Here is an 18241-nt window from a genome sequence, read left to right as displayed (position 1 = left end):
TGGACATTATGCTGTTTAAAAAAAGATATGATATATTTTAAGGTCCTTACAAAAGCGTACGGTTATATTGTTTATGTTTTGTATAAAATATTGGTGGTCCTTACATTTTTGGTGGGCAGGCATTGACACTAAGGGTTGCCCATCTGCCCCTGGCAGGTAAATTAAACTTTCTGAGTTTTCGTTCAGGTCCAAGTGCTCATTTGAGAGGGGATGCAACCTAATCTATTATAAACACAACACCTGAACTGAACATGACCAGAGCGCTCTGTCTTCTTGTCTGTGGAATGTAAAATAAAGAGCACTGTTTACCTATAATGTGCTGTTTTCACATATAAAAGTGTGATCCCATAGCCACCATAGTCATATTCATAGCTATGTAGTAGGGGTGTAATGATACATTTTAACAGCGATAAGATACGCATCACGATAAATGGTTGACAATGCGATACATGGACGATATTGGTTCATTATGGCGATACGATAGGATTCAATGATTTGAAATCGATACAGTAACTACTACTACTACCAAATACATTAAATATGTGTGAAACTTGTGGATAGTGCAGGTTTTTTAAGGGAAAGATTTATAATTATGGATATAAATAAGTAAACACAGTGATTCTCTGGAAAATAGATGGACAAACCCACACCTTGACATGAACACAGAGAATACACACATTTATCGATAGCTATATGGAGCTTTTTTCTTCTTAAAATCGCTAAATACAATGCACAAATTCTTAGTATTGATAAAAAATATATATATTTCCATTGCAAAACAACTCGATACCGATTATTTCCATTGCAAAACGATACGATACAAAGTCAAACGATACTTGCTGTTTACATATCGATATACTCTTGATTCTTTTAAATTGATATTTCTATACAATTACTATATCGTTACACCCTTACTATGTAGGTATTTGGCATAAAAAAATGAGCCATGACATTTTAGCATTATATAATATGCGATTTACTTTTCAGGCAAGTGAGCATGACCTTTGGGCAAGTAGAACATGACCTGTACTTGCCCTACAGGCAAGTTGCTCTGAGCTGACCTGACCCCTCTGTGCTGCAAAAGTTTAGCCGATGCTCCTGCATTTTTAAATAGGAGCACCAGTGCTACCAAGTTAAAAAAGGGTCATTTCGAGCCCTGGTGTGGAGCTGCATGTGTGCACTCTGCACGCGAGCCCTGGTGTGGACTCTGTGGAGCGGCATGTCTGCACTCTGCACGCGGACTCTCAGAGCCCTGACAGGTCAAACCACAGACGTTACATTTGTTTCGGCCCGATGCTTCCGGCGAGACCATTTAATTTTGAACAGACTTCTGGGAATCATAGAAGTAATATATTGTTGTATTGACTTTGTAGCTACCACTGGTGTCACCAAAAATACTACAAAGATTTAAGTTACACACAGTATTAACGGCTTACTTCATGACCTAATCTGAAACCTAAAGCCTGAAAATAGCAGAAGCTCACAACGTGAGTTTGTTGTAGATGTATCATTTTCAACTACCCCTGATAATTGACAGTCAGTCAGAGGCCCCTTGAGTCATCAAGTTGGTTTCACCTACTCAGCAGTAGGAGTGTTTGACTTTGAAGTAGGTAGACCTCAAAATAAAACCTGGGTTCACTAAACATATCAATACAATAAAATATCGATAATCCAGTTTTCAGAGGATCTTGATGCTGGTCAGAAGTAAACAAGACAACGGACATTTAAAGGCAACATTTGGGCAAAACTTCATACATTGACGATATGAAAACCATGAGCTTATGACCTACACAAGCGAGCTCCATAGGCGAGTCATTTTATCTCATGCTGGCTACAGTTGCATTGTGCTACATAACTGTACTACAGACAATGTGCACTCTGATGCATTGTCGTAAAATGAACCTTCTGTCGTCATATACTGTATACTATAGTGGATTTATTGCACAAAATGCAATCAATGAACAAAACATTTACCTATGGCCATGTATAGCATATGTTGCACTTGGCATGCAGTAACATGGTCTAAACATTTAGACTAAATCTTCAGAGTCGAGTACAGCGCTAATATGTGTCGTTTTTTTCTGCATAGTTTTTTCTACTGATAGCTCAACTTTCCCCCTCTTATTTTGCGGTGCAGTAATCTGAGGTCAGTCTACACATCATACTTCATGCTTTTCTCTACTGATCAGTGCTGAGTATGGCTGTTTTCAGATCCACTCGGGTATCACAAATCATCATAATACAGAGCCAGGAATTTGAACCAACCCAGCCTGACTTTGACAACAATACGGACACGAACCTGTACAGGTCAGTATTTTCAGTTCAGATGGACCCGTGAAGACCGCTAAGTAAGAGTTAATCCAAGTGACATTAAACTGTTCCACAATTCTTTTGGGAAACCCCTCGGAACCGCTCCACTTTGAGAACCACTGTGGTAGAGAACTTACATCAAGGGTAGCTAATATAACATGAATACAGCGATTCCACTCTCCCCAGAACTAAGTAGTACATACGTATAACAGAATCCACTTAAAGATGAAATATTAGCATGTTTACATCATGCCCAGGTAGCTTCACTGTATACAACACTGGGACAGGGTTCTACAAAAGTTCAACAGTGCAGTAAAGTCAGGCAAGTATAAACTAGCAGATGATGGGAGCCTAACTTGAATGTACACTTAAGTACATAAGCACATAGACACAGCACAGCTTGCACTGTTGGCTGGACAAACATGAATGATCAAACCAGTTAGCTATGTTTATGACCATTTTAAACTAAATTTAAAAAAACAGGCTCATTTACATTTTTTACCAAGTGAACATGACCCTCGGGCAGTGAAACATAACCCGTCTTGAGACCTCGGTGTCAACCCGTGCAGCCAAAGCTCTTCTTCCAAGAAACAGCAGGGGGAAGCAAAAGTGCTTTTTAATTTCACAATGAAAAAACTATGAACTGCGGTTACAGTACAATATCTGCTTATGGAAAGAATTAAGAGTGCGAGTGTGGTTGTCTCTGATCTTCATACAAACTCCAGTCCCTTCATCTGCCACAACAGAGGGTTTTTTTTTTTTACTTGAGATACTAATCAACCTGGAGCTGGTCCACACACCTGCATCTGACAGAGGCAGAGACAAAGAATTCTCAACTGTGGAATTTAGTGCCTTTACTGACCCAACAGCCTATTGTGTATGATTCTAGATCATGGTGGCACTTTTGTAATACTGAGAGGTAATAAGCCAGGCGACAAACAATCCACTCTTGCTCTGATGACTGCAGTGCACCCGCCAAGTCAAGTAGGGAGTCTAGGGACACTAGGGTATGCAGGGGAAATAAGAGATTTGCAGGAAAAACACAGTGGCATTTCAGGGGCAAAAAAAGTCCCTGTCCCTGAGACTGTATTCCTGAAGTGAGTACAGTCTAGTGCGCTGTTGGAACAAAAGGACTCACCAGGCGTTTGGGCCGACGTGGCGAGGATCTCCTCCTGAACAGCGGCTTGGACTTGGACCGGCTCCCTGTCCGAGTGCAATGGAACGGTGAGTAATTCCGGTTCTGGGTCATTGTGCATTTCAGCAGGCGGTTCAGTGCCAGGTTCTGAGTCCGTGTGCGTTCGAGCCAGCGGTAGGCCGGCCTCCGAGTCTGTGTGCATTGAGGCCGACTGAGGGCTAAGCTCCGGCCCGGTGTCCATATCCTCCTCCGTCTGCAAGGCCTGCTCCGGAGCAGGAGACCTGCAGTTGGAGCAAACATAGTCTTCCCTGGGGTGGATGTCTGCTTGGCCTGAGTTCTGACGCTCGCACTCCAGGTGCAGCCATCTGAAAGCAAGCGAAAGAGAAAGGGATTTATCGGATGACACGACAAGAGATTTCTATGCAGTGTTTTGCCTTTGTGTCTCCCCACACACAAACACATTTTACAAGGGACAACCGACTTCCCCAGAGGAAAGAATTAGGCAGCTTCCTTTTTTTACCAGCAAGGCTCCGTCAATGGTGGGTAGACCAGACCTCAGGATTTCTCATTCAGAGGTCATAAGCCTGATGAAGCGGATTATGATACTCTACCTTTTGCAGCTGTGGCAGGAGAGCAGGTCTTTGTGGTGCTCAGGATCAAGGATGCAGGCACACAGAGGGCAGCAAAGAGTGGGGTCCTGATGTTGGACACAGTTCTCACACAGCAGGCTGGTGTGGTGCCACTGGCCGCCGGTTCTTGTCCCACATTGGATACATATTCTGCAGTTCTGTGAAAGCGAAAGGATGGAGGTCCCATTAGCAAGATGATTGGCAAAGCCTCAGCATACCACACACACACACACACACACACACACACACACACACACACACACACACACACACACACACACACACACACAGTATCACATTAAGCAGAGCAGTGGTGAAAGAGACACGTTTCACCACCATGGATGTGATGATGTGGCATGAATCATTTTTCTGCAACAAAGGTTCAGCCTTTTTATTGTATTTCTTACTGCAAGAGAACGTACAAAAAGAAAAAGGAAAACACCAAACACCAGCGCTCATGTGATAATCGGTTGTGGAAGTATATACAGGCTTTCTCTTGCTTGCTCTCCATTTCCATTATGTAGGGGGTGGTTGCCTATTCCAGCAGCCAGCAGAGGCAGCAGTAGCTTTCTAACAGTTAGCTGCCTAGACAAACAGTGGCATGCACAGATAGACACTAGGTGGTGCTAAAGCATCTGCCCTTTGCCCTCTGGACAGCAATGTGCCCTTAAAAAAAGTTTTTTTTTTGTTAGTTTTTTTGTTGTACAGTATGTGGACCATGGTGACATTGAACAATTCAAAATCTATAAATCTCACACTATTAAGGCAACCGGCCGGTTCCACGCGCTGCACAAGGTGCCCTTTTTTCACTTGAGCACCTGCCCCTCTAAATGTCTGTGCACGCCACTGTAGACGGACATAAAAGACAAACGAGGAAAAATACATTGCGGGTCCACAGTACTAGCGTTTATAAAAACATTGTGTGAATAAATGCATCATGCTTTAGAAAATTATAAAACAAACCCATGTGAAACTTGAGAAGAACTTGAGTATCAAATCGATCAGTATGATCAATTATTTTTCCCCAATTCTCCCGCCTTGCTCAGGTGCTATATGTCTAACCTTACAAATAAGGGTAATGCTCCTCGTGTGTCACAGTCACAGAGTTGTTGTAATATTTCCTTAATTTCCTAGTGTGACTGTCTAAGAAAGAAACCGGAATAAAAGTTTGAGTGGTAGATCAAGGACAACTCCGCAAGCAACTAAGTGCTTGTCAGACTCCACCTGCAGATACACCGTAAACAAACAGCGAAAAGGTCTACGAGGGACGAAGCTCAGACAATCCAGCTGGCTGGAGGAACACGCCAGAGAGCTGAAACTGGAGCAATGATTCATTTTTCATTCATTTCCAAGACATGGAGATGCACATGGCTGCACTCAGAACAAAACTGCCTTGGGGGTGGGGGTGGAGGGGAGGGGTGAATGGAAAGCAAGCACCAGAGTATGCTGGGGGGGGTGGGAGGGTGGTGGGGCTGTAAGACTGCGTTCCTGTGCTGCCGTGCTGAGTCAGACAGAGATGTTAAGTGTGTAGATGTTCCACCAGCTGGTTCCTCCTCTACTGCTGTGGTTGTCTATGCGCACCTTGGCCTGACGACCGCCGCAGCTGATTGGGCAATGTGCTAGCCAGCTGCCTGGGTTGACAGACGTGCCACCTGCACTGCCAGAAGCCTGCAATGGTGGGAGGCATGTGCTTCCGTTGCACACACACACACACACACACACGTGATTGTGCAGTGCATGCGCTATATCCGTTAGTCCCATGTGTATGCAGCCGTACACATGCACGCATGTAAATAAGCGCATGCACAGAAAGAACCACACACACAATCACACACACATACAGAGTTATCTTGCGGAGCTGAGGTTTAACGGCAGCATTCAAAAGATCAGCCAGCTCGATTAATTTCTTAACCACAGGAAGCAGAGACGCAAACCACCAAAAAAAAAAGAGGTAATTATTCTCTTCTGTGGTGGACACTTTCCTATGCATTAGGACAAAGGCTAATGTGCAGGAAGAAGAATGTAGTTATGAGTAGTGAAACTGGGTAGGACATAGAGCTGCACAATTAAAAGAAAGTCATCAAAGACAAAGATTTTGTATTGTTAAATGACTCAATTGTGAAAGGGTTGATAACCAAACACTGCACAGCCCATTTCAACACTCACAGAGGCACATTAAATGAACACAGGTTCATTATATACCATTTGACCTACGATATCACACCAATCAGGGCTGCACAATTACACAACACACCTTTGCAGACCTAAATAAGGTTTTTATTCACCTCAGTGCATCGATAGAAGCAAAATATTAAGTCTCTCACTCCGTTCATTGTACCTGCATGATGGATGTGCATAAAACTTGTTGACTCTTTGAGTAACATTGGCTGGTAAAGGCACAGCTCCATAAAATGTAACACTGTGCTTCCTGCACAGTGTGTGCAGACTGTTTTCACCCACAATTGACCCATTTTGGGTGGGAACCCCTTTTGGTGTTAGCATTATGTCATGCTTTAGCTATTGAAAAATAGCAGATCTACAAGCTCATAGCGTGCCACCGAGTGGCACGCTATGAGCTTGTAGATCTTGAGCTTGTAGATCTTTTTCAGAAAACTGTCCGGATGCAGAAGACATTTTTAGAATCTGATCTCAGGTCAGAATGGGTTAAAAGAAATAGTCACAAGGCGTGTCATTTCAGCCACAATAATAAACCAGCACTGGTAGGACAATACCAGACTACGGCTAATGCCACCAAGGAAAATCTTATATGGTGCATCAAGAATGTTGTGCTGCAGTTATCCATCTGACATTACATTACCATTAACACCGATACCAAAACATCACGTGCTCTAGGTAGTACATACTATAGGCTTGAAGCATCGCTGCAACCCAATATCTATTACCTTATCTTGTTCTTTGTTGCAAACCTATCAGATTGCCTTGCGACCCACTTTTGGGCCCTGACCCACGAGAAACACTGCCTGCCATTGCTAGGTATAGAAGCCAACTCTGTGTGGCATTTGACATTTTGTACCCACCTTGCATCTCCAGCCGTTGGTGGGGAGAGTCTCCATGGCAGGTTGTAGGCAGAAGGTGTGGTAGCCTTTGTCGCACATGTCACACACCAACATCTTGGTGTCCTCTCCTGGGTTTCTGCGTACCGGGGGAAAGCCAAACGGAAGGAAAATGACATTTGGTCGAACGTATACACTGAAGCGTAAAATTCAAACTGAATGACACCACAGTCAGAGACGGCATAGCAGGTTTGTCTTGTGACTACTAGACCAGTGGCTCTCAAAGTGGGGTCCAGGGACCCCTTGGGGGGGTCCAGGTGGTCCTCAGCCAAATGTGTTAACACAGCATCATAATCATTATGAGCACTTTAACCATAGGTTATTAAAAAAAAGTTGCAAGCTGATGTTGAAATATAAAAAAAAAATGTTGAATAGAAAATGTTGAATAGTTTTGCATATTTTAACTAAAATCTTCTGTGAGTTCCTGCTTTGAAATCATGAGAAGAGCCACGGGGGGCCTTCAATTGGTTACCCTCAGTCAAACTAAACTTTGAATCAACACTTTTCCTCCATACCTCTACCCTTGCAGCTCAGCTACTTGGAGAGTTCAAGAGTTCAAGTTCAAATAACAAACTAAAACGATTGAGACAGCTGGAGCTGGATGAGACAAGGGCAATGGCAATAAATGGTGTCAAGGCTGGCAAGTAGTCAAAAAGTGGTCACCGTTCAAGGATTCATTGATTTTCTGAACGTGATTTTATTTTGAGGATAGTTTGAGGATCTGTAAAGGGCTGTTAAACCATTAAACTTTGAATCAGATTAATAATGTTTCATGATTAATTCCCATGCGTATCTATGCCTATTGTCTCTGTATATTTTTGTGGGAACGGAAAGATAAATTACACTCTCTAGCTGCACTAGTTGTCACTATCTGATAGGGCCAAGAACATGTTCTCATCTTGTTTGGATCTATCGGGGAAACAGTTGGTTAGTGCAAGAAAATGAGCGCAATATAAGTACTGTAGGCAGCAGCTCAAATCACAGAGCGAGAGACAGAGAGAGCGAGTCATTTATCTTTCCGTTCCCACAAATGTATACAGAGAAAATTGGCATATTTTGAGCATAGTTGACAATACATCATGGTTAATGAATGATTTATCTGATATTAGTTTAGTTTCAACGTCAGACTAGGTCGACCGTTGGGGTGAGCCAGGCACGTTCTGATTCCCAGACAGCGTCTCAACACATTCAGCAAGGCCGCCCTTTAGACCTCATACATGATTACCGGTACTAATTTCACACAGCCCAAACCCTCAGGCAGTTTTTCCTCGAAAACAGTCTCGTTGTTATATAACAGGGATATCTGGACTCGGAGTGTCAAAATAACGTTGAAGACCTTAGGATTAGGAACTCCTAATGCTCCATCTGTGTGTGTGTGTGTGTGTGTGAGAGAATTAGGTGAGAATTCAATTAAAGATTTCTATCTTTTCTCTCTCTTTTCTGGGATTTTCAACCACGTCACTTCCTTTTCCCTATGTTGTCAAAGCCTTGCATTCACAATTGTAAGCATGAGCTCTACTAGTGAGTCTGATTCTTTCAATTTGCAGTCAGCCAATCGGGCGATTGACTCATTGTTTTTAATACTACTGGCCCTCAATCGGTCATAATCTTTTCAGAATAAATGTTAAGTAATCCACCTCCTACTCAACCCCAGCTCCACCTTGCAATGTCTCCATTGTCATTGTCCATTGAGTTCACCAACAGCGTCTTGGCTTGTCATATGTATGTGTTATGTTAATGGAATCTAATCGCTAAAACTTGTAACTTTATTATTTCAATCAATCAATCAATCTTTATTTATATAGCACATTTTTCAGGCAGCGAGTGCAGTTCATATGTATGCATGTATATATATATATATATACATATACATATACATATACATATACATATACATATACATATACATATACATATACATATACATATACATATAGATATACATATACATACACATATATGTCAATAAATTTGTTTCGCTTGAACTTTCTTAATTGAATTGCCCGTCACCAACCAGACTGGGACGGATCAATTCCTGCATGGTGCCTCCAGCACCAACAACTGGCTGTGTTCGCCAATTGGGAAGCCAGCAGGAAGAGTGCAATTTCTGACACTGCACTAGTGACTCCTACAGATTGGGGTGCCTGACCTGTTCAGAAGAGAGAATGTAAGGCGTGTGTATGCGCCAAGAAGCGTCAAGAAAACGCCTAGACCAGGCGTCTCTTCCGGGTTTTTGAACAGCTGGTGGATGGAAATGATGCTCGTGTGAGACTTCAACTTGCAGCGTAATTTCCATCCACCAGCTGTTTAAGAACCCAGAAGAGATGCCTGGGATAGGCGTTTCTTGCGGCTTAAGTGTGCTTACACCATTAGAGGCATAGTATGTGCCACTGGAGTGGACGGACGCTTACTTCCTCCCGGTGAAACTCCTCACTGTCAGGTGAAAACAAGGTGACTGCATGTATATTTGAGGAGACGTGCTTGTCTACAGCCTCCCCAAGACCAACAGGTATGGGTTGGCAGTGACGGGGACTACAATCATGTGGGGGCGTTGGCAATGTGTTCAGCCACATCCGAATGACGAGCAGCTCAGAATATACAGTATATGCTTCTTTTTATTATCGACACAAAATAAAATAATGTTATGCAGGGGGGGGAAATGTGAGAATTGCATAATGAGCACTTGCTAGGCCTGTTTGGCCTTGGAGTAGGGAGCAGGCTATAGTGGATGTCTCCAGGCTGGTATAGCTGTAGCAGCCGTGTTGTTTATAGAGGGTCAAAGTATTAGAGCACTGAGCTTCAGGGCATACCATCCGGTTTGCTCTCCACAAACCACAGAGGAGGTAAACAAACTGACAGGTCTGCTCCATGCCTGGCGGCCGCAGAGAAGGAGTAGGAAGGGGAGTGAAGGTAATAGACAACCTATGAGCGGGCAACATCTTTTAGTGTTGGGGATTAGGATTAGGGCAGATTGAGTGGGCCGGTACAGGCCAAGGTGACTCACTTGCACGTCTGGCAGATTTTGCACTCAGGGCACTGCCACCCTGCCCTTCTTAGAGGGGTCACGGCCATATCCAGGCACATCCCATGGTAATGCTGACCACAGCTGGTGCAGAATAGCTGGTCCATGATGTCACCCGGGCTATCACACAGCGCGCAGTTAACATCATCTGCAACTGAACAGAGGGAGAATAGTTTAAAATAAGATGGCAACTATGTATCTTCACGGGTCCACCGAAGGTACTCCGGCCTAGCCTGATCAGTCTTTAAAAAAAATCCTGGTCCATTCGGATCTCAAACCCAATTTCGGTTTGGTTCCGTCATTTAGAAAAACATAATACAATCGTGTCAGGGGAACAAATTAGAGTTAGGGTCTGTCATTTAATTGTGACCGTGAAAAGCTCTATTGGAAACATTTGGTCATCATGCCGTTGAGCCAATATAACACAGTCTCACTGCTTTTAATTTAAAATTACTACATTAGCCATTTATTTGTGAAATATTCAAAGGAATTAAGTGTATTCAATTCTAGTGGACTTACATCTGTGAATGGCCAATTCAATGTGTTCTGGACAGAGGAGGGAGACACTCCTGACATCCTGAAAAGTCCCCGCTGCCCCCGCACAGGGGAAATGGTAGAGTTGAGTACATCCGTCAGCACAGCACTTAATGGATGCTCCAAGGCGCTTACAGTATGCACAGTGCTATAGGGAGACAAATTGAAAGAGGAATTTGAAATTAAATGAAGCATTCTGTTTTGAATCTTTGAAAGTTTCATCCAGTTCAAAAGCCAGGGCACAGTTCACGTAAAGGGCATTGCTTATATGCTTGACTCTGTTATTATTATTATATATTACTGTTACATTGGAGCGTACTGAAGGCAATGCTCTCTAGACCCTCATGAGGGCATCTTTGCCTTCAAACTTGCTCAGTTCTACAAGCGCACTCTTAATAGCCACTCTGGAGATTAAGTAGAAGACTTGCTGATGGTTGTGCAGACCAGGGGGTGCAAACACAATCAGGGAGCTGTGAGCTGTGCCGCTGTTAACACTAGGAGCTAAGCTGCCATGAGAGCACAGCCCCCGTTGAGTGGCGTGACCTTTTCCATTTCACAGCTGAGAGATCCACGCTGCCAGGGCCGACCTTTACCAGCTAGCCTGATCCATCAGCTTTTCTCTGCATCGCTGAAGCAGACCCTCCCTGCTGCCCCAAAACATTACAGACCATGTTAACTCCTATTAGCCCGTGGATGTACTCCCCTGACTCACCTTTGTGCTCCCTGAGTCAATGGCTCTGTCCACGTTAAGCAACGATTGTCCCTCGCCCTCACACACACCCTCAGACCACAACGCGCAACTCTGATGCGCCCAGCATTGCCCTGCAATTACAAGACAAAAAGAAGCGGTCATGGCCAAGAACTGGAATTAAACATCACAGACAAATGTGTGATTATCTGCAATAAACGCATAATGACAAATCGGTATATTATATACGAACTTTCACGGCAAACACACATTTACAAATATTCCATGGAAGGAGCCAAGCGTCCTCAAAACTGTGAACTATTTGAAAAATCTGCGGCCCTTACCTGACTCAAAAAGAGACTGGACGTCAAGGTCTTGAGGGAGGCCGACATGAGAAAGCTCATCCCAGAACCGACTGGCTGGGTCTGGCTCTTCCCCATGACTCTCAGACCCACTGCAACAAAGAAGAATCAAGAAAAGGAGGTCATCGACGGAAACCAGACACAGAGGAGCCAAGAAAACATGACAGGATGAAAGTAAATGAGAGAACCATGACATGACATGCGCTCATGTCATTTTACAACGATGAGATATGATAACAGAGTGAGTGGGGCGGGTGGGGAGAATGGTAAGAGCGTACAGAAAGATGATTGGAGGAGGAGGAAGGCCATCTTATTTGGCATACACACAAGAGGCTGGCTGTTCTGTCTCATAAACTCTGCTGAAAAGGAAGTGTTTCTCTGAGGCTCTGGCTTGCGCTGCCGAGCTGCAGAGCAATGCGGAAAATGCGGAGGGGAAAAATTTGCATTTAAAAAGAACTCTGCTTCCAGTAAACAAACCAACGGCCAAAACCAAGAGACCAGCTCCTGAGACCACGACGGTGTCGTGGTGACATATGGCCTCGTCATGGCTGTCAATTGCAGCCTTTTTAAAACAGCTATATTAGTTTTAACAGCAACTCCCACCCCCTTACTTCTCCTCTTCCTGAGCCCTCCTGTAATCATCTCTCTACTTCTGGACACCCCCTCCCCCCCCCCCCATACATACTTTCTATTTCTCTGTATGACACAGTCAAGGGCCGGCCTCAGTGACCAATCACAAAGTTCCAACACAACAATGACTGGTTGGCTTGGCACGCTGCCAGACCTGTACTGCTGTCACTGCACATTACGTCACTGGAACCCCAGGGAGATGCTCTATTGGCTCCAAAGAACTGAAACAAATTAGGCTGCTGTCCAAAAGGAGTCCAGGGAGGGTCCTTTTGTTGGCACGGTGTGGTGCAGCACGCACACACGCACACGCACACACACACACACACACACACACACACACACACACACACCCTCACACACACACACACACACACACACACACACACACACACACACACACACCCTCTGCCCTATGTGGCTTTCCTGGGCCTGGGGACCACAGCAGGGATAAGGCTGCTAAGGCAAAATGATAATTTAGCTGCTAATTTAGCCTCCAAGTGTAGATAGCTAATGTGGCCTGTTAAGTCAGGGCAGCCATTTAGCCAGTGCAGAGTGGAAATGCCGGCCTGTGAATGTGTGTGTGGGCGTTAATTCAACGGCAAGGAAAGTTGTGATACATTTAGCCCTTGAGAGTTAAGAATTAATCTATGGAGCCCTAAGGAGAAAGAAAATCACACATTAGCACAATCTAAAATGAAGTGGGAGTTTGAAATGATGTTGCAAATTGGCCTGAGTGAAGCGGTCTATGAAAAGAACCTGGTAAATGGGTACTGGAACAGGAATGTCATCTATTATGGATGTTTTCTTTTTATATTGGTTCTTAAGTATTGAGGGAAAGAGTTTTAAGTGAAGGCACATCCTCATATTAAAACGATTAAAACGGTTAAAAACGATTTTACTTGACAATTGATCAATGGGCTGCCTTTCGAATTCTTTTGAATAAAGCATGATTAACTGGAAGCTATTTATTTTTGTCATTGTGTTTGTCTTATTGTCATTTTTCATCGAAAACTGATTTCAGGCACCTTGATTCAGACAAGCAAAGTATCAAGACAAAAACTCCATAATCCTGTAAAGTAATATTTCTGTAACATCAAAGTTACAAAATCTAAATACATCAAAATATTTGTGTCCAAAAATATTCTCACATTCAATTCAGATTTTAAATGATACAAGCATAACGTGCATTCATTCATCATCTAACACTATGCATCGTGCAGAACACTGTCGAGTATTTTCTAAATTAAAACCAGTTTAACACTTCCCATTCCATTTACATTTCAGTTCATTGTTAATTTCCCTATGTACACTTGACACCTGGATTTCCCCATGGGGATCAAATAAAGGTTCATCTTAGCGTATCTTATCCTATGCCCTGCCTATATGAGGAGGCAGAATATAAACGCAATAAGCATTAAGCCAAGGACATCAAAGCAGTGCCGCTGAGCAAGCTGATTTCATGCAGCTTATTAACTGACCACAGAGGCTATCGCAAATGATTGTACTGATCCAGGCCATCGCCGACGGCCACGACTCCACCCGACCGCCAAGGTAGCACAAGAAGCCAGCCTCACTTACTTTAGCTTGCCCCTCTGTCCTGAGGTGGCCTCGTCTTCGGCCACATTTGGCTGAGTGGTTTTGTCACCGCCGCCGCTGTCGTCGGCGGCCTTGCTGTTGCTCGGTGAATCTCCTTTGGCCGTGTGGCTGAGGAGAGGGCCAAGCTCGGGCCTGATGTCGAACACTTGCAGATCCCCCTGACCCAGCAGGCTGCGGCCGCCGCAGTAACAGAAGGCACACAGACACTCGCTGAAACAGAGCGAGGGAGGGATCTTTAATTATACATACTATACCTACTGGTGACTTGTTACAGTGCCATGCATGTCACAGTGAATTATGTCTAGGGATGCACGATGTGAAGAAAAAATAAATACTAAGTGATATATCCGATATGGCTATAATTTAAAGTGATTTACAGTATATACTGTATATGTATATTATTAACTCATTCAATGGCAAGAATATTTACCCAAAAAGGCCAGAAGTGCCAGATGTCCAATCGGCTAATCGGCACAAATGACCTCACATTACCTCTATGTCCGACTTTTCATATTACATCCTGATTGACAAATATTGGATTCTAACGTTTGCAGGCGTGACCCGTTTTGAACAAAATGCCTCAAATCATGAGCATGCAGCATCACATTACTGTGAAATCCCCACTAGGCCAAGGAATAAATGACAGCCTATATCTTTCGGCCAGATGGTGACGCTATAAGAAGCAGATTTCTGTGAGCTAATCTCTGGCGCCGCTGGACCGATCAGCGTGAAACTTGGAGGCCAAGGAAGAACATGGATCGGTCAGATCATATTGGAGAGTGGCCCGTTTTGAACAAAATGCTGCAAATCATGAACTGGTCATTAGGGATGCGCCGATCCGATACTCGTATCGGAGATCGGCGCCGATCCAGGCTAAAATTCTAGATCGGGAATCGGTGGCAATGGGCCGATCCATTATCCGATCCAGTCAGATGCCGCTCCGTTCTCCCGTTGGAACGTGAGACATGCTCCTTCCCGTGCGCACACACAGTCAAACAGCCCCCTCGCTCCCTCAGCCCTCTCCCTCCTGATCCTCGAGGGAGAGGAGGGGCTCGGGCTGCGCTCAGTCACTGTGCACTACACTAGTCTGTCTCGTTCTGTCACTTCTGTCCCGGGTGTCCCCCCGCTGTGTTCTTAACTTTTTTAGCAGGTCGCTCGTATTTCTTTATGTAAGATAAAGAATCCGATGAACACGGAGAGCCAAAGAAGACAGTTGCCAAAGCCCCCATTCAATTACATCCTACTTGTTGTTGCCGTTCCTCATGTTAGCGATAGCTGCTAAAGCTATCAACAGTAGCCTACCTACACAACATTGCTAGGCTAGCAAGCTAACGTTGCAGCAAAGGGATCGTGTGTGTGTGTGTGTGTGTGTGTGTGTGTGTGTGCGTGTGCGTGTGCGTGCGTGCGTGCGTGCGTGCGGGGATTCCGAATATTAAAATAATAATAGTAGTTTGAGTATGCTGGCCCACAGTAGCTACAGAATGTGCATAGGGAGAGGGAACATATGGGGCTAATGCTGGCAATGATGCATTGAATAATATCTGAATAGAACATTAACTAGAGTTATAAAAGGAATAGAAACCAAAATGATGTGGTTGACTATCGTCAGAAATAAATTAAATTGTGGTTGTGCTTTACAACTTTCCTTTTATGTGTAGGCCTAGCTGGTTTATAATCCATAGTTACTATGTATAATAATAATAATAATATTATACATAGTAACTATGGATTATAAACCTAAAATAATAATAATTATAATAATTATAGGCATAATATTATTATGCATAGTAACTATGGATTATAAACCAAAAATAATAATTATAGGCATAATAATAATAAAACCCCCTAGTGGCCAAAGACGTAATCTGCGTATTAAATCAATAAAAACTATGAAAGTGCATAATACTGCACAGCTTTTATTTGTACTTAGAATGTTAAACCCTCAGAAATCGCCGTGGTTGACCAATATTATTAATCCACGTGTTAATGATATATTATATTATTATATATAATATAATATATATAATAATGTATTAAATACATTACATTATACATTAGACATAGGGTATCGGATCGGTACTCTGTATCGGCAGATACTGGACCCCCATGTATCGAAATCGGTATCGAATGCCAAAAAGCCGGATCGGTGCATCCCTACTGGTCATGACAATCATTGCTGGTCCACATTATGATGAATGATCCTATTAGCACATTTTTCTAGTTTCCCTTTTAAATGGTTCCCCATTTGTAAGGAACGTGCATTTGGGTGATTAGCATTGCAGCCGAGTATGTGGATTGCACCCATGAAAAATGAGACAACTCTTCTCTGCCAATGCGAAATGTTTATTTGAATAAAGCAATTTTAAAAACGATATAAACAAAAACATCATAATAACATGCAGCACCAAAATAATAAAAAAGCATATTCAAAAGGAGTGAGAAGAAGCATACTCCCACCCCCTTTCCATTAATACTAAATATCATTCAATAATCTATTAAAATACTAGTAACTAGTTTATTCTGCTGTTGCTATCGACTCTTGTTTTGAGCTTCCTACCCAAGGTGCCCCCAGGGTAGCTGGGGGGCGCCGTGTCCCCCAATAGAAGGTGCCCCCAGGGTAGCTGGGGGGCGCCGTGTCCCCCCCATAGAAGGTGCCCCCAGGGTAGCTGGGGGGCTCCGTGTCCCCCCCATAGAAGGTGCCCCCAGGGTAGCTGGGGGGCTCCGTGTCCCTCCATAGAAGGTGCCCCCAGGGTAGCTGGGGGACTCCGTGTGTCCCCCCATAGAAGGTGCCCCCAGGGTAGCTGGGGGGCTCTGTGTCCCCCCCATAGAAGGTGCCCCCAGGGTAGCTGGGGGGCTCCGTGTCCCCCCCATAGAAGGTGCCCCCAGGGTAGCTGGGGGGCTCCGTGTCCCCCCATAGAATTAAGTGTTTCCCTATAGGATCCCAGTCTAACAGGTCTGTTGAAGTGGGATCCTATGTTCCCCGTCCCCTCTCTGGAGAAAAACTTCCAAAAATGAAGACCTGTCCCTTGAATAAGATTAGCGGAGTGTCCCCTTAATGACCTAGGGGTCTGATATAGTGGGGAGACATGGAGCAACCAGTTACCCCTTGTACCCCATTTACCCAATGTACCCCATGTACCACATGGGTAGGAAGCTCAAAACAATAGCAACAGCCAAATATGCTGTTAGGCATTGGCGGAGAACACTTTTTCATTGTTTTCCTTGACACAAAGCAAACCAGCACGAATACATTGAAGCCCACAGCGCAGCAGTGTTGTAATTGTATGCCTATTAGTGATGTGCGTGTCAGGTTTTTTTTCATAACCTGCCTGCCCCACCCCGTGACGGGGGTCCAACCCGCCCTGTAAAACAATCTATGAATCAACGACTCGCCCGTCCCACGACCCGCCAAAAGCGGGATTTTCAACACACAAGCAAGTCTTGTAGAGAGCGAGAGAGAACGTGTGTGTGTGAGAGAGAGAGAGAGTGTGTTGTGGACCAATTTTTTAACAACAGTTCATACTAGCCTACATCCACGCAGCATAGCATTCATAATTTCCATTGGAGCCTACTCACTGCAGTCCATGTCGAAATCCAAGATCATTTTCAATCCGATTGCCGTTTCAAATTCCAACGCCATATTGTAGGCCTAGTAGGCATATAGGCTAATCCACAATGAAATGATCGTCCCCACGCAGAGGGGTTATAGACTACTAGTGCATGATCCTAATTGATAAACTAAGCAACACATTGAGCACAAGATCAGATAATTCCAGGAGGAGCGAGAGACATGAGGAGGAGAAATGGAATGACAGACTCAGACAGAATAAGAGAGAGAGAAGGTATTAGGATTCTTTTGGGTGGGTTGTTTGACCCACCTCGCCAACCCAGCGATAATTGCGTCGTAATCTATAATCCGCCCGCCCCGTGGTTTGCCCGGCGGGACCAGCGGGCTACGAGCCAGGCTACGCATCACTAATGCCTATGGTGTCTTGCTGGCCAGCGGCACGGGTAAAATGTTTATGGCTGAAGCACTCAACTGATTAAGACAGAGATGTCACAAGGGCAGTAGCTTCTTGAATCACTGACTGATACTTCACTAAATGAACATGGGAGTCATATTAATTTGAGTTACTTTAAATTCCTCATTTAGTTCTTTGTAGCATTGCAGGAGTTTGTTTGTTGCCTGAGCCTCATTCATTGTAACCACAGTAATTCAGCTCACATCCACTCCCACGTTACAGGAGTTTCTCGAATGCCT

The 18241-nt window shown here is 44.1% G+C and overlaps 1 protein-coding gene across 4 annotated transcripts in view; it reads right to left on the bottom strand.

Annotated features, from left to right (window-relative positions):
- LOC310870404 (histone-lysine N-methyltransferase 2C-like) overlaps window positions 1-18241 on the bottom strand; it is a 95534-nt gene that overhangs the window by 54676 nt on the left and 22617 nt on the right. For all 4 annotated transcript variants that reach the window (XM_083781610.1, XM_083781612.1, XM_083781611.1 and 1 more), the window contains exons 5-12: window positions 13963-14190; window positions 11737-11846; window positions 11417-11526; window positions 10690-10852; window positions 10153-10324; window positions 7113-7227; window positions 4057-4232; window positions 3449-3810 (exon numbers count right to left, since the gene is read on the bottom strand). In XM_083781610.1, the coding sequence (XP_083637736.1) occupies window positions 3449-3810; window positions 4057-4232; window positions 7113-7227; window positions 10153-10324; window positions 10690-10852; window positions 11417-11526; window positions 11737-11846; window positions 13963-14190 (1436 nt within the window). The remainder of the gene's footprint in view (window positions 1-3448; window positions 3811-4056; window positions 4233-7112; window positions 7228-10152; window positions 10325-10689; window positions 10853-11416; window positions 11527-11736; window positions 11847-13962; window positions 14191-18241) is intronic.

Source organism: Protomyctophum parallelum (genome assembly GCF_964188405.1).
Source record: "Protomyctophum parallelum genome assembly, chromosome: 14".
Classification (NCBI taxonomy): domain Eukaryota; kingdom Metazoa; phylum Chordata; class Actinopteri; order Myctophiformes; family Myctophidae; genus Protomyctophum; species Protomyctophum parallelum.
The sequence above is the reverse complement of the archived record's forward strand: the minus strand, read 5'-3'. Positions and strand labels throughout refer to the sequence as shown.